The sequence below is a fragment of the Zosterops lateralis genome (assembly GCF_965231275.1).
Source record: "Zosterops lateralis genome assembly, chromosome: 6".
Taxonomy (NCBI): Eukaryota; Metazoa; Chordata; class Aves; order Passeriformes; family Zosteropidae; genus Zosterops; species Zosterops lateralis.
The window spans coordinates 23,067,767-23,094,218 of NC_139761.1; the positions used below are offsets into that span (position 1 = coordinate 23,067,767).

Sequence of the window (26,452 nt, forward strand, 5' to 3'; positions counted from 1 at the left end):
CGGATCGCGTCATCTCCGGCTGCCAGCGCCGGGCAGCGGCAGCGCGGGGCAGCGGCGGCGACATCGTGCCCGTCGGCGGAGAGCACGGTAACAGCGGTAGCGCCTTTCCCTCCCTGCCCCTCGGGTCCCGGGCTCCCGGGGCGAGGGAGCTGCCGCCGCAGCCCGGCCGGCCCGCCGTGAGGGGCGTCCTCGGGGTGCCGGCCCCGCTGCCGGCCCGGAGCACCCGGTGGGCCTGGTACCGCCGCGGCGGGGATGGCTCCGAGAGGCCCGGGAGGGACCGGGGCTCCCGGCCAGCGGGAAGGGCCGGTTCTGCCTGCCCAGTGGCGGCCTCTGGCTCTCTACCTCAGCTTGGCCTCGCCGTCTGCGCCGCGCTGCGGGGTATCGGGGCTGTCGGGCAGGAGGGGAGAGCTGGCGCCTGGGGAAAGGCCGTGGGGACTGGTGCCCGCCGAGCCCACCACTGCTGCGGGCTGGGCTGGGGGGAACCTCAGTGCGCCTATCGCCCTCCTGGGGCCCTCCTCTTCTTCTCTGTTTAGCAGAGCCGGGACGTTACGGAGGTCTTCAGCCCGCTCACTTGAGCTTGCTGGACTGTTTTTGGTTTTGTTTTCGTGGTTTTTTTTCTTTTCTTTTCTTCTTTTTTTTTTTTTTTTTTTTTTTTTTTTAACAGTTAAGGTAGTGCTGGTTTTACCGCGCCTTAGCTCATTAACTTCTTACTGAAAAGCAGTGCGTTGTCATTATCTGTAGATCTTACCTATATTTGTGATCAGAAATCTTAGCGAACGAGCATAATTTCAGCTGTACTTTGTGCAGCCATAATGGTGTAGTCAGACCCAAAATGTCTTTTCTGCACATGAATGAAAATGTTCTCTACGTTCTCAGACTGATACGGTGCACTTGGTTTCTCGTGCCCTGTACAGGGAAGGGAGGAGGAAAGGCTTTTCTCACGAAAGCTTCTGGGATTAGTGAGATCTTGTAGCTGTTGGTATCTTCCAAATACAACCGGTTTTATCTGGTGTGCTCAGAAAAAGCAGCGAATGAAGAACCGCTCAGGAGTTTTTCCTGAAGTGGTGACCTCTGTAGAACTGTAACTGATGCTCTGACAGTGAAAAAGAAAATTAGACTGAAAGGAAAACTGTGTTGATTAGGAAAACCACAACTGAACTTTACACCTGAGTGATCATACCTCGCTTAACTGTTGGTTGAGGAAATGCAGTTGGTAGAGCTCACATGCTGCTGTTCAAGTGACCTTCAGTGGTTTGGAAAGAGAAATAATTGAGGAAGAAGGAAGTGATTTGCTTTCTCCAGTGATGTGCAGCAGGACAAATGGCTGAATCTCAGGAGGCAGATTTGGTGTCAAGATGAGACTGGCCTGAAAGTTGCCATCTAGCTGGCTTGCTGTGTTTGAGGAGGACAGGAGGAGCTGACTGGTGGTAGTTCATTTGCAATGAAAAGTCCTTGGACTTAAGCAGCTGGCAGAAGTCTTTTTTTTTTTTTTTTTTTTTTCCTGTTGCCACTCTTTTATGTAGCTTGTATGTAAATGCATACAACAAATTCCATCCATAATAAGAGAATGACTGTGTAGACACTCACCATTGATGCAGCTTTTGTCCTTGACAGCTGATACTGGATCCTGCTTAGTGCTTTTTGTGCTGACTTCTCAGTTTTCTGTGAATGTATGGTTCTCATGGGCATTCCTGTTCATTGGTTTGTGCCTGCTTTACTTAGTGTGACAAAATACTGTCTCTTTCACTAGAGAATAATCATCTGTGAGTGGCATAAGACAGACGTGCCATGGGTGGTAGACATTTGTGCACATTAATTGAGAGAGATTCTGCACAGAGACAAATGGTTCTCTTATCTTGATTGGATGAAGTAGTATTATCCTGCAAAAAGGCTTTAAAACAAAATTACAGGTTTGTTGTTAAGAGAAAAATGGCAATTTATCAGTGTGCAAATAAAATGATGAGGCACAGCAGATTTCCTAGGAGCTCAGTACATCCATTCTATATAGCATGCCCCTAGCTGGTTTTGTAGCTGTAGCCAGGTGAATATGCCATTACTATATTACAGTTCCTTTTGTATGTGTTACATGTATATGCTACATACATACTTGTGCTTCTTTCTGGAGTTCTGCACTGTGTTCCTCTCGCTTCAACAGTGGCAGTAACACAAACTAAATATACTTCCATTACTGAACTTCCTTTCCTTGCTGACTTGAGGAAGCAATGGCAGTAATGCAGTTTATTTTATGATTCCAGGCTGTCTACTCTGGTTATTCCAGTACCTCTCCTTGAGTCAAGCGAAGGTGAAGCTTTCAAATCCCCATTTTCCCTGCAGGTGGCAGGAGGCCATCACTTGCTCTGTCCTTGGATTAAGATTACTAAGACCTGTTGGATAATTCAGCACTTTTTTTTCCAGCCTAGCTATAATGGCATGTTATATTGCTGCTTTTCAGAATTTATTTCCCAGATTGTTACCCAGCAGTTCTTAGCACAGATACCATTTTAATTCACATCTGCATTCTGTTAAGTGGGTGGCAGTGTATCTTGGATACCACCTACTTGCAACTAGGTTCTTCACCTCAATATGTTCCAGCTGCAAGAGCAGTACCCTTAAAGCTGCTGGCAGTGATAAGCTAGAAGGAAGCTGATTGTATTACAGCCAATTCATCTCTGGTGACCTCCCGAGTTGGTGTCTTGTGGTGTCCCACATCATGTAGGGATAGTAAAATGACAAGTTGCTGTGCTGATTAATTAATATAACTGAGATAACTGATTCCCTGTGTCCAGCGAGTACAAAAATTCTGCAAACCAGATCAAGAGATTCGGGATCCAATTGACTTAAAACCCCCCGAAGTTTAAATGATGGATCTTTCTTTTCCTATGCTTGAGGGAGAGGCTGTGTGATCTCTGGTGTGCCTCACAGAAGGGAGGCAGTTGTGGAGTGAACCAGAAATAGCTTGAGATGAACCCACAGAGGCAACATTGTGGGGATTTTGTGATATGAAGAAACTGGTTCTGGAAGATCCTGGAGGGAGATCTTGTAGATTCCTAATATTGATAAGTTTCTGTGAAATTCCCCAGCTGTGTGGGGAGCAGTCACACGCCTTCCACACTCAGGCCAAGCTGGAGCAGAATTTCGACCAGTCGTTTGTAGCATATCTTGGATATGTACTGTGAAATAACAAAAATACCAAGGAAATTGCCAGGTCTGTGGTCCTTAATATGCAGAAGCTTACGAGTTTAGAAAGCTGATGCTTTACCTAGGAGAATGAGAGTTTATGCCGGAGGGACTGCAACACTGTTGCAGTGAGGAAAAGTAGAGGAAGGAAGAAAATAGGAGAGTGGGTGGGACTTTCCTTGAGATGTGGGTGAGGAAAAGACAGTGAAAGTCTGGCTGTTTCTGCAGCGTGACCAAAAAGCTCTGCACAGGTTTACTGGTTGATTTTCATGTGCATTAGAAAGGCTAGTAGAAGTGTGTAAAGCCAGCCAGATCTGTATGATTATTGGCATGGAGGGAAATAAGAGCCATCTGAAGAGGAAGGCAGAGGAGGGGGGACTAAGGAAGAAGTGACAGCTGTGTGGTGGCATGGCAGGTGGGAGGAGCACATCGCATCTCCAGAAGAGGAGACTGTCTTAACAGACAGCTGCCTTGGTGAGCCTGGCTCTGTTTTTGTCATTCTCAATCCTTTATGTAATCTGTGCTCTGAATGAGCAGATACTGATTGTGTAGGCTCTGTGGTGTTTCTTCTGGCATGCGTCCTGGTTTTTGTGGGCTGCGTCAATCCTTGCTGTTAAATTTTAATTTTTTCTATCTCAATCCTGACAGTAAACTGTAATTTAGTGGATCGTGCTGCTGAAGCTGAACTCCCTTATGAGGATCTCAATTTCTTGAATACCTAAAACAACAGTACCAAACCCAATATCTAGTTTGCTTTGTGGTTCAAGAATTGTGAAAAACTTTTTTTTTCTTTTATTTTGAGGCTTGACTCCAAATAGCTCTTCAAATCTGGGGAAAATCGGTTTGAGAATAGTATATAGCATTTTGTTGGGTATGAAGACTTGAAGGGCTGCCTGATTATAGAATAGTTTGGCTTGAAAGAAACCTTACAGATCATTTAATTCCAACTCCCCTGATATGGACAGGGATGCCTTCCACTAGACCACGTTATTCAAAGCCCCATGCAACTTGGTTGTGAACACTTCCAAGGATGGGGTAGCCATAACTTCTCTGGGCAACCTGATCTGGTTCTTCACTACTCGTATTGAAGGATTTCTTCCTTATATTTAATCTAAACCTACCCTCTTTCAGTTTAATGGCCTTCTCTTTGTCCTATCACTACATGCCCTTGTAAAAAATCCCTCTGATGTTCTAGTAAGTGGGCAGTTCTTCATTCTCTCAGTCCCTGCATTTGTCTTCTGTGGCTTGGTTGGTGTGGCTGGAGCAGTCACTGGTCTTCCCTGAGCAGTCACTCAGGGGAAAAAGTTTTTGGGTACCCCAGCCTTCTCATTGTCCTGGGTTTTCTTCTGGAGGGGGTACATGTTTTCCCTAGTCTTTCTTTATCACCAGTGTACCTATAGAAATTTTTCATGGCATCCTTGACATCCTTGGCAAGGTTTAGTTCTATTAGGGCTTTAGCTTTTGTAAGCTGCTCCTTGGCTGTTGAGGAAATCTCTCTGTACTCCTCCTAGGCTATTAGTTCTTGCTTCCATCCTTAATACTCATTTATGAACAGCAATGCAGGTTCTTAGCTGCTCCATGAAACCTATGGAGGCAAGGATGTGTTTTGTTCCATCTTGAATGTACTAGTTTCAGGGGGTCGTATAATGAAATGAGATTGTGACAGATAGATGTTGAGGATATGGTGAAGCTTTGCACCTCATCAACAGTGGTACTTTTATAGCACCTCTCATGGATTTGATGTCTAGTGATGCTCTTGCATCTTGAACCTCTCATGTGTTTCTGCTTGCTGGATTTATCCACGGTGTAGACATCTAACATTTCTCTCTCCTTTTTTTACTTTTCCAGGAAAGCTAACAAACTGCAGGCTAAAGGAAACAGCACTGCAGGATAACCCTTTTTCCACAAAGAGGAAGAAACTGCTGTGCTCAAGCCCTTATTTTGCAGCAGTGATTCTGTGATGCAAATTCCAAGAGTTATTCTTTCTGTAATAATCTTCTCTATGGCCTCTTCTTGCTGATGTTTGTCCCAGATCTGGGCACAAAGAGGAAGGATGCTGAAGAATGGGTACCCGCTTTTTGGCTTTTAGAGCATGGGCACTTGTATAAAGGTATGTGATTGGTTGGAGGGCTGCACTGTGTGCTAAGGCCAGCAAAGGGGATTTGCTGGGCTAGGAAGTCATGGCTGTTGTTGGGGGGAAATACCTCGTTTAAGCTTTCTGCATGCTGATGTCCATTATTGCTGCTGTTGAGATGACTGATGAATAACTCTCTTTTTGTGTTTGTTAAAAAAAAAAAAGGCAGCTTCAATGCACAATGTAGCTTCTCACTAACTGAATGGTGACATGGTGAGCTATATTGTGTGCATCACTGTGTGCCAAATCCTTTATCTAATTGTCACATGTGTTCCTTGCTGCTGCTCTTGTTCCATCTGTCAGCTATGTCGTATCAAGCAAACAGCATGTTGTTTTGGGTGTGGTATTTTTACTACATGTTTGTTTAGCAGTCCCCTCCGTGAAAACTTGAGTCTAGATTGGTGTCTCTTAAAATCACTGTAAACTTCATGGTGCACAAACAGACGGTTTTAGCTTTTGTGTTGATTAGTGAGAGTTCCAGCAGAGAGGTTCCGCTTTGCAGGATTGAGAAGGAAAATACAAATGGACTCTTTTCCAGTTGCGTTTTTACGTTCTGTAGTAGACTTGCAGGGCAAAAATAGATTCACCTCTGCCTAAAAGGATTTTGTTTGTTCTGAACAAATGGGGATGGTCTTGTCTGCAACTCTTTTATTCCACAGTTTTTTCTTCCAAGGTTGCTGGCTAAGGGTTAGCTTCTGTTCATTTTGTTGGCAGCTCTGTAAGGTGCTTTTGTGTAAAGAGTAAAGGATAACTTCATGGCTTGCAAGCAGGTGTGACAGTTTGGGTGAGTGGCTTTGGCCACTTTTGTTGAAGTTGGTGATCCTGCAAAAAATATCTCCTTCCGGTAGTACCCAGAGCCTGCTCTCACTGTTTTCAGAGGGATGCTATGTTGTCCTTCTTACAGATCCCTAAATCTGAGCAGGAATCTGTGACAGAGGGAGAACTGTTAATTGTAGCATGTTGTGCTATTCACATATTTCAGTCTTATGGAATAATGCTTTAGGGATGTCCTTGGAGAGGAAGACAGTGATCAATAGGCATTTTTTCTGAGGAACCATAGATAAAATTTAGGCCAGTATGTGTGAGGAAGTCACTGGACTGGACTTGGCCTATTTTGTGTTCTAGATGCAGCTGTGATCCTCGGCTGTGTGTCTCACCGAAGGGACCTGATGTTTTACATTATTGGTAAGTGAAGGAAAGGCTGCCACAGTATTTGAAAATCTCTCCATAGGCTTTAGAAGGGTTTCTTGAAAGCCTTTGATTTAATTTCAGTTCATAGTTTACCTAACAAACATGAAGTTACTGTCACCCCACACTGTGCCCTCCACCTAGCAGACTTGCCTCGACCATTCTTGATCTTAAAGTCCTTTCATTGGCCTAATTCCTAAGCCATCCCCTTACTTTTTCCTCTGAGAACTAGTGGAGTTGCCTCTGTGATGCTTCTTAATCCAGCCATAATGTGATGTGCAGAAGTTGTCTGGTTATCCGTTTCCTTTAAATGAATCTCTGTAATTCTAACTTGCAAGTTGAAGGGAATTCCATGTTTCTGTTGGGATGTCCACAAGCCTTACCTGAGACTCTCTACCACCTTTAACTATTTCCTTTGTTTGCAATCATTTGCAGAGTTTTAAGAGACTTGATGTTTTCTAATCTTACTTGTATCATAACACAAACCATAAATGTTCACACAATAGCATCTGCCTTAAATACTAATGTGCAATTGAGTAGAATATCATTAACAGAAAGGCATCTTTGGCTGACGCAGAGAGGATTTTAGAGCCTGACTCAGCCACCTTGGCTTCTGCAACCACCCTTTTTGTTCTCTCCCTGCTGCAGGTGGGATCACAGTATCTGTTGTAGCTTTCTTCTTCACCATTAAGTTCCTCTTTGAGCTTGCCGCACGTATAGTCAGCTTCCTTCAGCATGAGGACCGGGAACGCCGAGGGGAGCGAACTATTTATGACTACGTGCGAGGCAACTACCTGGATCCCCGGTCCTGCAAAATCTCCTGGGATTGGAAGGACCCCTATGAGGTGGGCCATAGCATGGCCTTCCGAGTGCATGTAAGGCAATATTTTTGTTTCCCTGCAGCTTCGTGGGCAGGAACAGAGGTTCTGAGTTAGGGGTGGGCTCTTCAAGTGTTTTTTTACTGGGGCTAAGCCAGATGTAACTGAGGAGTAGGCAAGCAATCTGTGTATGCCTGCTGCTCTGTTACTATGTTGCAAAACTGTGTAAGTGTATATTTGAGGTTTGCACTTCTTAAAGTCTAATCTCCCTCTCTTCAGAATCCTCTGAAGAGCCAAAGGAGATCAGGCTTGTCCTGACTGCTGCTTCCCTTACTGCGAAGTGAGTAGGCTGAGCCTTGCCTTCCACAAACGTCTTTTGGTTGTGCAGCTGAAGTTGAGAGTGTGGGAATGGGCATTTTACCAACCCAAGAGCTGTATGGCTTCATGGCCAGTCTCCATTAACTGCAAAATGGATTGTTTTTATGTCAGACCTGGAAAAGCCTGCCAAGGACTCTTGTTTCCCCTTTAATACCAAAAGGCCAAGTGTAGGAGAAGTAAGATGAGTGAACATAGAGAGTTTGGAGCTATGTGGAGAAAGTTTGAGCAGGTTTTGCTGGGCTTGTGTGCCTATATTTCTATCCCACCTTCCCATCCAAGAGAGTATCAAAATAAGAAAAAAGGTTCAGCTAGGTTGCCATACCCACCCCTCTTGGGAAAGTGAAGAGAACCCTTCTGCTTGATGATGAGTGAAGAATTCTAACTCCAGGGCAGGCAGTGAAAATTACTGAGGTGAAAGGGACTTGTTCTGTTCCTACTATTTAAATTTATTTCCTTCACCTTGCTGACACTCATGAGCTCCAGCAATGTGCCTTTCCACTTCATGCTTGTGTGCCACTTGCTTAGCCCTTTATTTATCAACAGTGGCTTTGCATTCACTAGTTTCTTCTGATGTCAGTCAAGATGCAAACTACTTCAGGCCCCACACCCTCCCTTACTTAGAAACAGGGAATAGTAGTAACTTTTTTCTGACTGCAGGCTGATTGCAGATGGTAAGCAGACTTTGGCCAGCGAGCCGCTGGCTCTTGAAGAGCCTTGCATATAGAGTTTCAAAGTGTAATTCTTTCCGTGTAAGGAACTAGTGGTCAAGGTATGTTACCTTCTGAAATTGTCAGGAGGAGATCACTTTGGTGATTGAGCTGCCTGTGATTTTATTTAATGTGTTGTTTTCATTATGATGCTTCTTAGCAGTAAAGACTGCGTCAGCTCCTTAGGTCAGCATCTTCATCATACTCTTTTCTGTAACAAATTGGTAAGAGTTTTTTCAGAGCTTAGCTGTAAAAATGAACAAGATCTGCTTGTTTCTCTGAAAGGGTATGGCTTTACTTTTTTAATTTTGCTACTGGGTTCTCATAATTTCTGCTCTAATATTGCACTACGAGTGTAGATGGGAAATGCCTAGAGGCATGTTCTTTTCAGGGCATGCATTTGAACCCCAGCACAAAAGAGAATGGGGCTGTTCAATGCCCACTTGTCCCTGTTCATTTTGGAGAACACAGTCTGCGTGACAGAGCTGTCTATTAATTATTTTTCCTTTTCTGAGCTGAGGTACTTGCCCTTCCCTAAGGCAACTTGTTTTCTCTTCCTCTGTGCACTGTATGTTTTTGCTGACCTGGACTTCTCTGTTTCCCATGCAGTTATTCTATAAAAATGGGCAACCCTTCCCTGCTCACCGGCCTGTGGGACTGCGAGTTCACATCTGCCATGTGGAGTTAGCAATTGAAATTCCTGTAACCCAGGAAGTTCTTCAAGAGCCCAATTCCAATGTGGTGAAAGTGGCGTTCACTGTGCGCAGGGCTGGGAGATATGAAATCACTGTAAAACTCGGTGGCTTGAATGTGGCCTACAGCCCCTACTACAAGGTTTTCCAGCCAGGTAAGATCTAAGTGGCCCTGTAATGATTCAAAGTAGATTTGGAGGTATTGGAGGCCCTTAGGTAAATGTGTTTCCAGCTAAAATAGGTAGGTGACAGGGAAGGGGTTACTCTTCACCATTTTCCTCCTGCCATGTGTAGATCCCAGCAACAGACCCATGAGTAAAATGCACTTGTGACTACCAGTACATAACAAAACAGAAACTGCTTTACAGAATAAGTCATTAGTGCTACTTAAAGTCCCTATCCACTTCTGTCACATTCTCCATTTTGTAGTAACTTCTTCGCAATCCATGTAGTAGTCAGAGAGTGACTTTTGTGAAAGTATTGAGTTATTTGTATCTGAATTGGAGATGCTGTCATAATTTGCCTCTTCTTTTTCTGAATACCCTACTCTATTCTTGTAAGGTTCTAGTGCAGTTGATACCCTTGATTACACACTTCTGTAAAAACATTTCCTTTTTTTCCATCTAGAGTTTATTTTCTTCTACTTTTGTTTTTTTGACCCCAGTTGACATCTTTTATATTTCATGTACATGTCATTGAAAGGACCTCTATTACTTGCTTTGTGAATAGATACAAAGCTTGCTAAAATACTCCTTCAGAAAGAAGCAGCTCAGTTTAACCCAAATAAAGTTTGTTTGGTAAGCTGCATTTGCAGGTTTTCTTAGGTGTCAGCTGGCTTATATTCTGTACGTACAGTGGGAACAAGTTCCTGAGCAGAAAGTTAGAATGATGAAAAAACATTCTTTAGAGGACTAGTAGCTTAGTTTGCTTTATTAGTATTAAGTCTCTGATCCAAGGCACATGCTACACACTACACCATATACTTCAGTGCTCAGATACTTTGCTTTTTTAATGTAGGGGCATAGAATGTGTTTAGACTTGATCCATTTTCAAGGGTATTGTGCCCCTAGCTGCTTTTCTTTTGCTTTTTGGAGCTTCACTTTGGAATTTATTTGACTCTAAATTATTGTTGTCTGCTTCAGGAATGGTGGTTCCCTCCAAAACCAAAATTGTCTGCCATTTCTCCACTCTGGTGCTGACCTGTGGGCAGCAGCACACTCTGCAGATTGCTCCCAGAGATGAATATGACAATCCCACCAGCAATTCTGTGTCCTTGATAGATGAGCACAATTACAGCCTCTCCATCCATGAGGTGAGTGCAACTTCACCCCTTGCTGCTTGACTTCAGGTGAGCTGGAGAGCTCCTTCTATTAATTTGTTTTCTGTTTAGCTGGGTCCTCAAGAAGAAGAAAGCTCTGATGTGGTGTTTGAGAAGTCTGTGGTGTCCAATCGGCAGACTTGCGAGGTGTTCTTCCGACTCACCTTGCACTCTAGAGGGTGTTTCCATGCCTGCATCTCCTACCAGAACCAGCCCATAAGCAATGGTGATTTTGACATCATTGTTCTAAGTGGTGAGTCAAGATCTAATGAGTATTCATTCTCCAGGTGTCCTCTTACAAGGTGCTTTGCACGCTCTTGTAGCAGAGCTATTTGCGGCTCCCCTGCAGCTGGCCATGCTTACTTGCTAAAGGAAAGCCTATTCATTTAAAAATGCTAAGGTAAATGAATTTGCTTCTAACAGAGGAGATCTTTTGGGGACTGATACTCTCTGATCCATCAGCAGATAAAAACAAGTGTTTTTCCCCTATTTCAAGAGGTTTACCTCTGAAATAAGGCAGTTTTTATTGCTTGCTAGTAGTTGGCATCTGACCTTGTCATGTATTGTATGTTAAGTTACATGGAGGAAAAACACTGCATGTTTTAGAGGTTCTCTATGCCTTTTTTCTTCAGTCACTAACAGACAGACAGCCATCCTGAAATCTTTTCATCCCACTCCTGGGTTCTCTTTATCAAAGTTTCACTTGACCAGGTTTTCCTTTGGATGTATAACCTTTCCTTTAAAACCAAAGTCACTGATTTGGTGGTGGCCTGTGCATTCTTTTTCATTCTTGTCTCCATTAGGATTTACACAGCTCTTTTCATATCTGTTTCCCTCAGAGAATGAAAAGAACATTGTAGAACGCAATGTGTCCACCTCAGGTGTCAGTATTTATTTTGAAGCTTACCTTTACGATGCTCCTAGTTATACCAACACTCAGTGGCAACTTCCACCAATGCACCTGAGCTCCTCCCAGCGCCGTCCTTCTACTGCAATTGATGATGAAGATGAAGACTCTCCTTCTGACAGCCAGACCCCTGAGAAAGTGAAGAAGCCTAAAAAAGTGTACTGCTATGTGTCACCTAAGGTAGATATCATAAAGTTACTGCACTTGAGTGTGTGTTTAAAGTATGCTGTAACTGAAGTGCTTTCTGGTGCTCTGTATCTTCGCTCCAGACTCAGGTGCCTCAGATTTGGTTAAAAAAAGGTTTGCTTATGGCAAACATGGAGGTTATGACTGAGAATAATGTTAAAATGACTCTTGGAAGTTTTAGGAGTGTGTTTTAGAACTTGAAATTTTAGGATTGTGTTTTTATATTTTAGGATCATTCTAGGTCTGATCCAAATCCTACTGGAAATTTTCTTGCTGATTGTTCAATAGATATTCTGTTTGCCTTTCCTTTGCTTTTTTCAGGTCAGACTTGCAATTCCTATTCTCAGTTTCAGATACCTGTAAATTTCAAATTAAGAGAATCTCACCTTCTCAGATTTTATATGTTTGTTCTGTTTCTGGAATGTTTTGCTGAAAAGAAAAAGGGAAAAAATGGTCAGAGAACAAAGGGTAAATTTATAAGTAGAAGAAGCAGGAGAAACTGACGGTTCTCTTACAATATGAATATGTTAACAGTAACTATTTTCCATTATTATTGCCTAAAAGCGTTCAGAAACTAGAAAGAAAATTCCTCTAAATCTAATAATGATTTTAAATTCATTTTGTTCATCTATCTCTTCAAATACATTCTGAAAAATGCAGTGATAAATACCAAAGGGAAAGACTAATCCAGAAATTGTTTTCCTGCCAAAGGGAGAAAGAGGACTGTGAAATAGTTACAGGATGGAAGGAGCTGCTAGAGATTTCTAAATCTGTGCTGCACATGGCTTTAAGAACTTACTTTTAGTGCTGTGTCCTTGTGAGCTCAGCATCCTTTCCATCCTTGGACTTCCATACTCTTTCCTATTGCATTACCTGATAAAGCAGATCACCAGAAATGGGTACTGTTAGAAGCTCCTTTTAGGTGCCAAAGTTGTTAATGTGATCCTTAGGCTTGCATAATTGTATCCTTGGATGTGTCCATGTATAGAAATAGAAACAGTAGAAAACTGTTACCATGCTACTATTTTAAAGAGTTGCTGTTCATATTTGGCTTGTTTGTGGACAAATGCTGAATGCCAGTTTTTCCAATCATTGCAGCTAGAAAAGGTTTGTGCAGGAAATGGTTTCCTTTTGTCTAAAGATGCTAAAATTTCATCTTAGCTTGCTCAGGAGTTGCACAGTTAGTCATTTGTTCTGGCAGAAATACACTGAGAATAAATTTCTGCAAATCTCATGGATTTAGCAATTGCAAGTGCTTTTTAAAACATGTTTGAAATGGTCATGAAAATTAGGGAGTAATAGGAGTAATCCACTGCTGTGACTTTTGCCAAAACGTTTTTGTCAGTGCATTACAATCTTGTCCTGAATTCAGCTTCTCAAGTGTACTTAAGATTACTTTCCAATTAGACTGGTGACGTTCTACTTGAACACAATAGCTTACTGCTATAAAATCTGTGTCATGCCGTCCCACATGTATCATAAATGCACGCAGTGAAGTCTTACTGACAAGTTGCTTACAGTTCTGTGGAGCTTTAAAGGATCTCAACTATTGTGCCAAATGCTGCTGAAACCTGTTCCTGGAGTTGAAGGGAGATCTGGCCTTATGGATCTGTCCTCTGCCTCATATATTTCCAGAATAACCCTTAACAGATGTGTGATATTTAACATTTTCTTTTCCTTGTGGTTATTCAGCAATTCTCAGTGAAAGAATTTTACTTGAAGATCATTCCATGGCGGCTTTTCACCTTTAGAGTGTGCCCTGGCACAAAGGTGAGCCTCTTTACATGTACCTGTCACTGCACTTCCACATTGTTAGCTTGTCATCCTTGTGAATCAGAGTCTGTTTTTTCCTTTTGGAGAGAAGGGCTTTCACCCACAGAACAACACAGTATGACATAAATTTCAACTCTGGAATTCCCTCTCAGTGCCTAAGTTTTGCTAATATTTGTGACTAGGAGCCAAGTCTTATCACTCTTTCCTGCCTTTTGTCACAATGCTAGGCAAAAAACCTTGATTCCTTTGCATTTTTCTTGGTTATTTTCCTCATAACCTTCCTAAAATGCTCTGATTGTGTCCATTGAAGCCCTCAGACTTGTGTGTGAAATTTAAAGCAGCCTCCTAAATTGAGTCTTGATACCTGAAATAGTTTTCCTGTTAACTGCATACACATGGGGGAGCAGAGAAAGTCTTAAGAGCACAGGTGGTGTTGCTCTGTCTACTGAACATACTATGCCTTCTGCATGATGGGTTTACCCTTTCTTGCATCTTTTTGCTGCTAGTTTTCATACCTTGGTCCCGATCCTGTGCACAAATTACTGACACTGGTGGTGGATGATGGGATCCAACCCCCTGTGGAGCTCAGCTGCAAGGAGAGGAACATCTTGGCAGCCACTTTCATTCGCTCTCTGCATAAAAACATAGGTAAAGGGACAGTGAGGTGGGTACAGTAGTCAGGAAGTTAGCACTTGAGTCTGCTAGTTTCCCTGGGGAATAAAGATTGCCACCACTGAATGACTTCTGATGAGAACTCTGGTTCCTGGAGTATCATGCTCTGTTCCTATTGGTGCTTCCAGTGAATGTACTTCATCATAGCAGCTGTTCATTTTCAGCTTGGCTTCTCTGTCAGGCTCTTTGAAAGTGCACCTGTGAGTATGAATACCAGCAAGATTAATCGTGAAACTACCTTGAGAGTTCTGTCTCCAAACCTTACTGTGGTAAATGCACTTTTGGGCTGTAAAGCTGATCTGTGCAGTTAATCTTAGGAATGCTCTGTAGATGTTTGAGGTGTTGACAGTTCAGACCTCACCCAAATTGTCACTCTTCACAGGAGGCTCTGAAACCTTTCAAGACAAAGTGAACTTCTTTCAGCGAGAGCTACGTCAGGTGCATATGAAGAGACCTCATTCGAAGGTCACGCTGAAGGTCAGCCGCCACTCTCTGCTGGAGTCGGTGAGTGTATGAGCCATTTTATTTTAGCCCAGTGCTTCCTCCAGCCTTTTTATTCTGCTCAGAGCCTGAAGAAGTCCAAACTGGAATGTGCTAGGGCAGCCATGCTAAAAATGGTTAGTCCCTCTGTTTCAAAGCAGATGCCAGCAAGCAGCTTGAGAAGGAGTCGCTAAAACATTGGAAAGGACTGCTCAGGGAGGTTGTGGAGTCATCATCCTTGGAAGTGTTCAATAGATGCCTAGATGTAGCACTTAGTGCCATGGTCTAGTTGACGAGGTAGGGATCAGTCAAAGGTTAGAATCTATGATCTTAGAGGTCTTTTTCAACTTGAATGATTCTGTGATTCTGTAAAGGGATTCATAGCCTGTAAAAGCAGGAAATCTGCTCATGTTACTCTGTCCCTACTTTACATTGGAACTTGAGGCCTGGAGAGAGACTGTCTACCTGGACTGGATTTGGGAGGAGAACATAGAGCTCCTGAGTCTTTATCTACTGTTTTTCTGGCACAGAACCATTCAGCAAGATAAGCTGTCAAGTCAGATGTTCCTGAGCTGCATGCAATGAAACTCTTGCATCAACAGGCTGCTAGTAGTGGTTCAGAGTGATGATAAAATATTCTGTAGAGTCCCTTAGTAAAATCTTCACCATTTCTGACCTGAATTGTTGTGTTTCCAAGATAGAACTTAGTCATTCATATAATGCAGTTTTTAAATGACATTCTAAATACTTTGAATGCTGGGGAGGCAGTTATCCTGACTTATTGTTTCCACCTGTGTCTCACAACAGTTATGTTGCAAAGATGGAAAGAACATTTCTGAGGAAAACAGCAGTGGCTGGGATTTCCCTTGATTTATACTCAGTAAATCTGTGTTTCAGAATATTTTCTCCATGTACCGGCTTGCAGTGTTTATGAGATCATGTTTCAGTTATAGCTTGGACAAAATTACTTCATTTCTAAATAGTATTTCCATGACTACTTCTTCCTATTATTATGGAAATTCCTGCACTGTCTTGAGCACTGTTGTAGTCTAGTAAGACAAAATAAATCCAGTGCCATAATAATGATAATGATGATGATGATGATAATAATAATAATAATAATAAAATTAAATGTATATATGAGTTCTAATGACCAAGGTTGATAGGCACAATGAATGCGTTTAGTCCAGAGGTGTGAATTGCATGATAATCTAACCTGTTTGAGGATAAACTAAGACAAAACAACTTGTTTGACTGAAGACTGCCATGTAGCTTTTAAAATTTTCTTTAGTTGGAGTCCAGAATCAGGGCACAGGAAATTTTAGACTCTTGGGGTATTTTATTACTTTTTTGCATCGTGACTTGCTGTAAGTATGAACTCAGTAATTCTCTTCAAGCTATTTTCTAGTGCTCTTTGAAACATTCCTATTTTAAATCTAATTCGTGGGCTGAAAGTGCTTTACAGAAATTGCTTCTTCCCACAGGCATTTTAATACTTCAAACAATACTTTACTGCAGCCTTGAGAGTGATATTTCTGTGCTAAGACCTCACACTGGTTTTAAGATGAGCTGTATTTTATGTGGCTAATGTGTGTCATAACAGAAAATGAGAATCTGGCTTCTGTGGCTTTGGATGAAAAAGAATTAGACCTTAGGTGTTTCTAATTTTCACTTTTATAGTTTTGAGTGCTAGACTATTGGGGTTTTGCATTTGCCCATTCACTTTTACAGGACTGCATGTAGAGCATGGGGTGCCAAGCAGTAATGGTTGCTGCTATTTTCTTTTTCTATTTTTCAGTCTTTTAAAGCAACACGAAATTTTTCTGTTTCTGACTGGAGCAAAAACTTCGAAGTGATTTTTCAGGATGAAGAAGGTGAGTTACCCTGTGACTATATATGCAGAGGAAGCAAAAGGAATGATGGTGGAGTAGTTTCACTCTGGAATTCTTTTTTGTAGTATGTCCATTTTTTTGTGGCTTTCCAGCCCTTTGATTTTCTCACAGATGTTAATGAATTGTCCTGCTGGTGCTATTCTATACCTAGTTCATGTAGGGACCTGAAGCCTTATGTAAATCTTGCTCTTCTACCCCTAAAAAAAGCCCAAGCCAACCAGAAAACCAGCTAGGACTAAGTTTGGGAGAAGAACCTATAGTTGCGCAGTCCCTGTTTACTGCCACATTGCTACAGAGCTGTTCATTGCGATGAACTCTTGTGTTGGGTAATACTGAGCAGCATGCATGAAACTCTTGAACTGATGGCCCCGTTTGTATGACCAAGCTTGTTTTATTTTGTAGCTCTGGACTGGGGAGGTCCACGCAGAGAGTGGTTTGAGCTCATTTGTAAGGCACTATTTGATACCACCAATCAGCTGTTTACCCGCTTTAGTGATAACAACCAGGCCTTGGTGAGTCTGCAGTTCCTATGCCTAATGCACAGAAATGTGACCATTGATGGTTAAACAGTGCTGCTGTTAAGTGGTGTGCTACTTTACTCATTCTTAAGCTTGCCTTCATAATCACTTCCAGTGCCTTTCTCAAAGCTTTGCTTAATGATCTTAACCCTTTGAAGTGTCAAAGGACTGGCTGGATGAGCAGTAGAGGGTGGCAAATCAGCAGGCAAGGCTGGATTTCTGGGCAAGACGAGGTGACATCAAAGTGTTTGTTGGATCTGAATATTTCCGAATCCATTTCTGTTCTCATACAGCTTCTTGCCTGTGCATGTGAAACATTTCACATTCTTCTTACGCAGGCTTAGGGATTTTATTTCTATTGCTTGTCTTTGAGGACATTACACTAAAGCTTCTTGGCCAGCTTGAGAGATGTAGTGACTGAAATGGTCCCATATTTGCTATTTGTGCTAGTCAGTCTGGTACTTGGATATTTCATTTTTTTCTTCTTGCAGGTGCATCCCAACCCAGGGCGTCCCAATTATTTACGACTCAAAGTATATGAATTTGCGGGGCGCCTGGTAGGAAAGTGTCTCTATGAATCATCTCTGGGAGGTGCTTACAAACAACTGGTTCGAGCTCGTTTCACTCGATCCTTCCTGGCTCAGATCATAGGACTCCGTATGCATTACAAGGTAAAGCTTCCCAGCCCTGTCAGAAGCCTGTCTTGGTTTGGGGAGAAGTTGAGTTTGGTGTAGTAGCAAACCCAGAATTCTGGTTAACAGTGTAAGGGGGTTTTTTCGTTCTTCCCTCTATGTCCCTGCTTTCTTATTCTTTCACACAGTATTTTGAAACGGATGACCCAGAATTCTATAAATCCAAAGTGTGTTTCATACTGAACAATGATGTGAGTGAGATGGATCTGGTATTTGCTGAAGAGAAGTATAGCAAAACAGGACAGCTGGAGAAGGTAAGGGAAACAATTCCTGAAAGTGGGATAGTTTAACCCCTACTGCCTGCAGCAGTGGGGACCAAGAACTCTGCTATGCCCTAGAAAATTGAGCTTACTCTGGGAAGTAGCTTCTTTCTTGTTTTTTTTTGTGGTTGGGAGTTCAATTTTGGGGATTGCTACTGGTCACACTCAGGTCAAGTGTTCTGTTTTCAGGTGGTAGAACTGGTGGCAGGAGGGGCTCAAGTACCAGTGACCAATGAAAACAAAATCTTGTACCTAAATCTGCTTGCACAGTACAGGCTGGCGAATCAGGTTAGAGAGGAGGTGGATCACTTCCTGAAAGGTAACATGCTGCCTGCTCCCTGCTCCTCTCTGCCTTTATGTCCCAGGGCATAGCACATGCTGCTCTTCTCTTCTCTTCCAGGTCTTAATGAATTAGTTCCTGAAAACCTCCTGGCTATTTTTGATGAGAATGAACTTGAGGTAATCACTGCCTCCCTAAGCAGCTCTGCCTTTACTTCCCCTCCTGTATGACAAATGGAGTGCCTTCTGGATCTGGGAAAAAGCCAAAATGTTTCTTCTCTAAGCACTTTAAACATCTGCAATTTGCACAGTAGCTGTTGCCTTGTTTCCTGGGCTCCTGACTTTCTGACTGCAGTCTCTTGCCTTTCAGCTGCTTATGTGTGGTACTGGAGATATCAGTGTCTGTGACTTCAAGGCACATGCTGTAGTGGTAGGAGGATCTTGGCACTTCCGCGAGAAGGTGAATGAAAAGGTTTCTCCTTCTTACTTGTCAAAACCATTTGTCCCAAATACAGCTGAATTGTTTGGAATTTAGATTTTCAGAAGGACTAACTGAAAAATTCAGGGGTCGGGTAGGACTGCACACATTATTATATAATGCCTCCCCCTAGAGAGATCCCTTCAGCCTGGCTGACTAGAGGTAATGCTTAGTCAGATACCAGCAAGTAAAAATTGTCCACAGTGGTCTCTTTAAAAAAAATCCAGCACAGCTCTAATTAAGAATAGTTCAGCAGGGAGTCAGGAGGAGTTGGTGGGAATTACTGCTACTGAAGATGTTCATGGTGATATACTTATCTCTAAGAGATGCTTGAAAAACATGCTTGCAGCCCATATGTAGTGTTTGGAGTTCAATGCTGTGGTACTACTGATGTAGTAGCCTAAATTTGTATCTCCTAATGGTTCTCTGCATTTCTGCATTTCCCAGTGGGAGGGGTATGGGAATAGTAGCGACTTTGTTTAGAAAAATAGAGGAAGCTGCCAAAACACCCCAGATGATAAGAGATAGAAACTTGTATTTTCAATCTGTAAACACTGGGATGGTTCCACTTGCCTGCAGAAGTACCAGATGATGTGAAAAACCAAAAAGTTAACATAGTGCAAGAAGGAAGTGCGTTTTCTTCATTGTAAACCTACCTCATTGGCTATGCAAGTATTTCTAAAAATAAAGTCTCTATGGGGAGAGCAGAAGCAGAAGAAGCCTTTCTGCTTTAAGGGAAAGGACTGGTGAGAGAGAGTAGTGTGGGACATTTCTTAACTGATTGGGAATTATGTGATATTTGTCTCTATGTGTCACCCTGGTAAAACAAATCAGTTCTAACTGTTAATAGAACATTTGCTTGTGAGGGCAATTGACTGATATTCTTGCAAGTTGCTAATACGCTTGCTTGATTTCCTTGGCTGACCTGTCTTTTCCTTGTTTGTAACAGGTCATGAGGTGGTTTTGGACTGTGGTCTCCAGTTTCACACAGGAAGAGCTGGCCAGGCTTTTGCAGTTCACTACTGGTTCCTCTCAGCTGCCTCCAGGAGGGTTTGCTGCACTCTGTCCATCTTTCCAGATCATTGCAGCTCCAACTCACAGTACTTTGCCGACAGCCCACACTTGGCAAGTATCCTGGGGCGGTAGAACTTTCTCCATTGTGCTTTTGGGAATGACACCAGCTAGTTGTGATGGGCAAACAGTGTAATGTGTGTGATTCTTGTGTCAATCCATCTAAAGGCAGCTAATGGGGATGATTCCCTCTCGGACCTAGTTTGAATGGAATTTTTCTTTTGTTTTACAGTTTTAACCAGCTGTGCCTCCCTACTTATGACTCCTATGAAGAAGTGCACAAGATGCTGCAGCTAGCTATCAGCGAGGGTTGTGAGGGATTTGGCATGCTGTGATTTCCCCTTCCCAGGAGACCATTTAGCATCTTGGCTCTTGGGGGCAAGACCCAGGTTCAATCCTCTGCTTGTTCTCCTTCCCTTCACTTGGGCAGTGGAGGCAAAGCAAAGACTCTATGTAAAGGAATTTGTCATCCAGAAGATGTCATGTGGCCTTTCTGTATCCCAAATATGTCATCAAGAGCTCATCTTTTCCCTTTTCCTTGTTCTCTCTTTGGTTCAATGTGAAAAAGCAAAAGGACTGGTGCATTTGTCAAGGAGATATTGCACTTGATTTCCATGCACTCTATATACTCATCCTTCTGTGAGAAGATGAAGTTCGTAAGCAGAAGTTACATCGAGGTGCAGGAGATCTGCTGAGACTGTAGCTCTCTAGGAGGAAGAGGGAAGCCCATCATGGAGCTCTGCTGGAAGCCTTGGCTCATAGGAAGCCTTAGTAACTTCCTTTACCTTGGCTCAACTCCCCCAGTGATGCTCCCTGATATTTCACTATGACTCATGAGGAGAATAGAGTTGTCCATCCTTTCAGCACCTGACCCAGAAGGGTTTCTGCTTTTCCTTCTCCATCTTGCTCTGGATGCTGTTGTTGCCTGTACCACAGAGAAAAAAGGGCAGTGTCCACTGGGGAGTAACCCAAAGAGGAAAACAATCTAACTGGAGCACAAGTGCTGGCCCTGTCAGTGATCCTGTACTACCTCCGCCAGGGTCCAGCAGCAGAAGCGCCCTTCTCTAGCAGTGGCTGGTAATTAGCCTCTGCAAACGAACTGGAAGAGGAGTTTCTCCTCCATTGAATGTGTCTGACAGTTGATGTTGCACAGGAAGCTATTCCATGCCCTTGCCTTCTTTTCCGTTCCTTAGGAGAGAGAGAGTATGGGCATAAGTGTGATCCCTCAATGCTGAGCACCAATGCCTATCCCACATTCACCTTCAGGGTATGTATGTTATGTGGTACCAGTGACAGATCAATAAGCAGCTAAGTGTGCACTGTGCTTGCATTTGTTGTTGGGATGATGGTACTGGGCAGAACATGGTACCTCCACCCCAGCATCCCACAGGATCTTGGCTTCTACCTCTATCATGCAGCAGCCTGAGGCTTCTCTTTCCCTACTGCATTTCAGTCAGAGTCTCCAGGGAGTTGCTGATGCCTGGAGAGCAGCTAGATTTCTGCCCTTTCAACCTTCTTACTATCTTTCTTCATCTTTCCTTTCCACATGTTCCATTCAGTGCTGTTAGCCTTCCAGCACAAAACATTAGAATTTCACTTAAGTGGTCGCTCAACAGCTTGCACCCATCATTGTCTGGCTTGTGGGGAAAAGAGTGGATAGACTAGAATGAGAAATAAGCTTGTGATTGGCATCTGTTGTAGCTGGCAATCCATTCAACCCTTCCCAGGGAAGTAAAGGGGAGGGGAATCTGGGAATCACTGAGTTCTTCTGTGAAGTAAAATTGAAGATCTTTGCTTTCTACAGTCTCCAAGTAAGTCAAAGCCATGCAGGAGTCAAAGTGGGAGAAATGCATTGCTACTACCTGCAATGTAAGTTTTCACTGGATTAAGGAATTGCTGGATTTCTTCCAGCAATTCTCAGACTGGCATCCCTGAGCTAATTTTAGAACACTGTACTGGATAAAATGTCACATCATCCTCTTCAGTCCCCTTCTGCTGTCCTCAGGCTGGTCCGGTCAGATTTGAGCACAGTATGGATAGTTTAAGTTAACTGTGTGTGCTTTTCAAATATAGCTTAGTTGAATTGACTGGGAATTTGAGGGAAATATTCTCCATCTATAAAAATGTTTTTAAAGGCAGCATCTTAGACATTCTTGGGCTGGGTGTGTTGCTTCTGTACAGGAAAAAAATAAGCCATTTTGGTGCCAAAAAGCAGTCAGCTGAACATTGAGACTACTCAGGGGGATTTCTTTGCCTTGTGAATTCATTCCCTCACTGGCACTGAGGTGCTGCGAGGCTGCCAGCTTGATAGCTGCCACTGTTGTGCTCTGACAGATCACATTAGTAGTGGCTGTTCTCCCTTTTTTAGTGCAGGCTGCATTCTGCAAGGTTCTGACCTTCTTTGGATGGAGAGTATGGTACCATTTTATTTATACTGCAGGTGGCTTCCATAGCCAGTAGAGTTACAGCTCCTGTGTTTACCATGCCACTGCTTCAGTGCTTTCTCCAGGGACTGAGAGGGGGTAGTGGTGCTCAGCTCAACTCCAGTTTGTTGGGAGGCGTAGTTTGGTGTTTTTTCCACATTGTAGCCTCACCTATTTGAGGATGTGTTCAGTCCTGTAGCTGTTGGTCAGCTCTGACAGTGACATCTCCCTCAGGAATCTTCTCCCTTCTTCTACTGAGCTGGCCTTTTTTTATTCTGAGGATGAAGTAGCTGACCACTGAGTGGACTTCTACTGGAAAGAGCTCCTAAATGCTTCTCATTTCATTGCAGCCAGCACCCAACACTTCCCAGCAGCTGTGAAGATGCCAAGGACTTCCTTCTTAACACAAGTGCAGGCAGAGCTGGGATGGGTACTCTTACTCAACTAAACCAAACCCTTCTGTTTGCACAGGCCCCAGTCTGCTCCCATGTTCCTGAGTTCCACCACAATATTTCTAAACTTATCTCTAGCTTTACACCCTTTCCCAGTACAGCCACATTTAATGCTGCCCTTAGTGCTGGCAAATGGGGATGTGCTTTGGTCACCTATACTGTATGTTACTTCTGGCAGAGGCTCGTTACTTTCCTTTTTTACTCCTTATTTATTGCCACTTAATAGAGGCTCTTCTGTAGAAATCCTTAGGATCCTGATACCATCTTAGGTTCTGTGTTTCCTGAAGCTGCTTTGAGGTGCAGGGGGCCTGGCTTCAGCCTGCACCTGCAGGCCATGTTGCATGTTTATAGAAACCAGGAGCTGTTAATGATACAGGTCAAATCCTACTTCCCTCTGGTGAATTTCTGGCAGAGTTCAGCCAAAATTTGGAAGCCTGTGGTTGTAGTAGCTGATTTTGTAAATAGTTTGTATAATAAATAAAATATTTTAAAAATGCTGCCTTCTCAGCTTAGCATTCTTTCTGGGCTTTACTGAAGGAATCAAACTGGTGCTGTCTGTGGTCAAGGAGCCTCTCCAGGTCTTGGTCTTCAGATGTCTAGAAGAAGTCTGGTGCAGGGGGGAGGGTATGGTTCTCCACCTGCAGCCTTTCAGGATGACTGACTGAATCCAGGACCTGTGAGCTTTTGGGAAGAGGCAGGACTTTGGGCTGGGGCTTGCAGGCTACTGTGAGGCCTCACTGCGGGCAGGCTGGAAAATGTGAAGCTAGTAATGCTAGAAAAATTTTAAGGACTCCTTTATGTAAATTAATAATGCAGTTGGTGCAATCACTTTTCCATCTCACTGTGTATTACCTGACTCTTTGAGCTTCAGGTACTTGGAGGGCTTGTGCTTCACAGTACTGTCAAGATTATGTGAAGCCAGGAGAAGCGAGGGCTTTTGAGCCCTTTACAGCTTAAGGATTAAAACCATAATTTTAAAACTTGAGATGATTCTGCAAGACGATTCTGTGTCTATTTACATGCATTTCTGCCTGTAAAGTGATGAGACACTATTTTCTGGGCTGTAGAAGATTTAGCCTGTCCTCAGCCGGCGGAGCATTGGCTGGCTGTGTGTGTTCCACCACATAATTAGGTAGATGTTCACACATGTGAAACCAGCGTCTAGTGTTGATTCTGGCTTTCAGGCCAAAAGCACTGGCTAAAGAAGAGAGTGAGTAGTGCATACAATTCTTAGGGATTGCCTCTAACATTGTGTTGGGTCATGGTATTACTTAAAAGCTCCTGTGGCAACAGAATTGTCTTATGCTGATGAGGGAGTTTCCATAAAGCAGTGGTGACATTATGAATACAGAAATTGAAGTCCAAGTGTTCCCTGAAAACTGCAGATGTCGTGAGTCTAGAGCTACTGGAGTTGAGACCAGGGTACTAAAAGGTGGGTGCCTTTGCCAGTAAACCTGGTGTCTTAGTTTGAAAAGACAGGAGTCTGTAAAGGAAGGCAAAAGCCTCCTGTGAAGTGGAAAAGGTAAACCCCCTCCCTCCCTCCGAATTACCACAATTTCAAAATAAAAAAAAAAAAAAAAACAGCTCTCAGGCAAAGGTATGGGAATGGGAATAATAGTTATTTACTAGAAAGAACTAAAATAAAAAAGAGAACAACAAATGTAATTAGTACAAACAAAACTACTGATACAGTCAGAAAACCTGACACCCTGAGGAGTCAGGGTGTTGGTAAAAGTCCAGTTGGATGGTGGCTGTGCCTCCTGCAGTGGCAGATGAAATGCTGCTGAAGCAGAGATCCTGTAGAAGGGTATAGTTCTCTGTGAAGGTCTGGTGATAGAGTAGATGGGCCTGGTCTTCCTCTGGGAATCCAGCAGGGAAGAAGCTGCTTCTCTGGGAATCCAGCGAAGATGGCTGCTCCTCTGGGAATCCAGTGAAGAAAAACTGGGCCGATGGCTTAGACCAAGCTTATTTTATGCAGGTAGGAATGCTTGGTTCCTCCTTCTGGGTGGAGCATCTCACAATGGGATGATGTACCTTATCAGTCATGCAGTGAGTCACTTAATGGCCCATTAGCAGGAGACATCTCCCCGGAGGGAGACATTGTTCTTGGAAGAGATAAGATAACTGCCCCCCACCTCCAACAGATGGCAAATAGAATACATTCTTATCTCACAAATCCAGGACACTCCCGAACCCGGAAGTGGGAAACACGTGACCTACATACCCGGAAGTGGGAAAACACGTGACTCCCGAACCCGGAAGTGGGGAAACACGTGACCTACGTACCCGGAAGTGGGAAAACACGTGACCTACATACCCGGAAGTGGGAAAACACGTGAGCTACATACCCGGAAGTGGGGAAACATGTGACCTACGTACCCGGAGGTGGGGAAACACGTGACTTCCCGAACCCGGAAGTGGGGAAACACGTGACTTCCATATTAGGAAGTGGGAAAACACGTGACTTCCATATTAGGAAGTGGGGAAACACGTGACTCCCGTACCCGGGAGTGGGAAAACACGTGACTTCCATATTAGGAAGTGGGAAAACACGTGACTCCCGTACCCGGAAGTGGGAAAACACGTGACTTCCATACCCGGAAGTGGGGAAACACGTGACTTCCCGTACCCGGAAGTGGGAAAACACGTGACTTCCATATTAGGAAGTGGGAAAACACGTGACTCCCGTACCCGGAAGTGGGGAAAACACGTGACTTCCATATTAGGAAGTGGGAAAACACTTGACTCCCATATTAGGAAGTGGGAAAACACGTGACTTCCCGTACCCGGAAGTGGGAAAACACGTGACTTCCATATTAGGAAGTGGGAAAACACGTGACTCCCATATTAGGAAGTGGGAAAACACGTGACTCCCGTACCCGGAAGTGGGGAAACACGTGACTTCCCCTACCCGGAAGTGGGGAAACACGTGACTTCCCGTACCCGGAAGTGGGGAAACACGTGACTCCCGTACCCGGAAGTGGGAAAACACGTGACTTCCCGTACCCGGAAGTGGGAAAACACGTGACTTCCATACCCGGAAGTGGGAAAACACGTGACTTCCCGTACCCGGAAGTGGGAAAACACGTGACTTCCATATTAGGAAGTGGGAAAACACGTGACTCCCGTACCCGGAAGTGGGAAAACACGTGACTTCCATATTAGGAAGTGGGGAAACACGTGACTCCCGTACCCGGAAGTGGGGAAACACGTGACTTCCATATTAGGAAGTGGGAAAACACGTGACTTCCATACCCGGAAGTGGGAAAACACGTGACTCCCGTACCCGGAAGTGGGAAAACACGTGACTTCCCGTACCCGGAAGTGGGGAAACACGTGACTTCCGTACCCGGAAGTGGGAAACCACGTGACTTCCCGGACCCGGAAGTGGGAAAACACGTGACTTCCGTACCCGGAAGTGGGAAAACACGTGACTTCCCGTACCCGGAAGTGGGGAAACACGTGACTTCCGTACCCGGAAGTGGGAAAACACGTGACTTCCCGGACCCGGAAGTGGGAAAACACGTGACTCCCATACCCGGAAGTGGGAAAACACGTGACTTCCATATTAGGAAGTGGGAAAACACGTGACTTCCATATTAGGAAGTGGGAAAACACTTGACTCCCATATTAGAAAGTGGGGAAACACGTGACTCCCGTACCCGGAAGTGGGAAAACACGTGACTCCCGTACCCGGAAGTGGGAAAACACGTGACTTCCCGTACCCGGAAGTGGGGAAACACGTGACTTCCCGTACCCGGAAGTGGGAAAACACGTGACTTCCATATTAGGAAGTGGGAAAACACGTGACTCCCGTACCCGGAAGTGGGAAACACGTGACTCCCATACCCGGAAGTGGGGAAACACGTGACTCCCGTACCCGGAAGTGGGGAAACACGTGACTTCCATACCCGGAAGTGGGGAAACACGTGACTTCCATATTAGGAAGTGGGAAAA

The 26,452-nt window shown here is 43.9% G+C and overlaps 1 protein-coding gene across 1 annotated transcript; it reads left to right on the forward strand.

Annotated features, from left to right (window-relative positions):
* The first annotated feature begins 21 nt into the window (after nt 1-21).
* On the forward strand, nt 22-22,967 carry AREL1 (apoptosis resistant E3 ubiquitin protein ligase 1). Its single transcript, XM_083864170.1, has 20 exons — nt 22-87; nt 5,026-5,287; nt 6,437-6,496; nt 7,148-7,374; nt 9,012-9,249; nt 10,237-10,406; nt 10,485-10,665; nt 11,252-11,499; nt 13,198-13,275; nt 13,785-13,926; nt 14,333-14,454; nt 16,229-16,304; nt 16,725-16,834; nt 17,332-17,511; nt 17,661-17,786; nt 17,982-18,111; nt 18,193-18,251; nt 18,442-18,531; nt 19,499-19,674; nt 19,853-22,967. Exons 2-20 carry the CDS (start codon nt 5,197-5,199, stop codon nt 19,953-19,955), a joined length of 2,607 nt encoding a protein of 868 aa, XP_083720296.1. The 5' UTR covers nt 22-87; nt 5,026-5,196; the 3' UTR covers nt 19,956-22,967.
* The last annotated feature ends 3,485 nt before the right edge of the window (nt 22,968-26,452 follow it).

Excerpts from the sequence above, each read along its gene's own strand:
- AREL1 (XM_083864170.1), top strand. The coding sequence starts at position 5,197 with ATGTTTGTCCCAGATCTGGGCACAAAGAGGAAGGATGCTGAAGAATGG. Across the intron at positions 7,375-9,011 it reads GCATGGCCTTCCGAGTGCAT|TTATTCTATAAAAATGGGCA; the intron begins GTAAGGCAATAT and ends TTTCCCATGCAG. Across the intron at positions 10,666-11,251 it reads TGACATCATTGTTCTAAGTG|AGAATGAAAAGAACATTGTA; the intron begins GTGAGTCAAGAT and ends TGTTTCCCTCAG.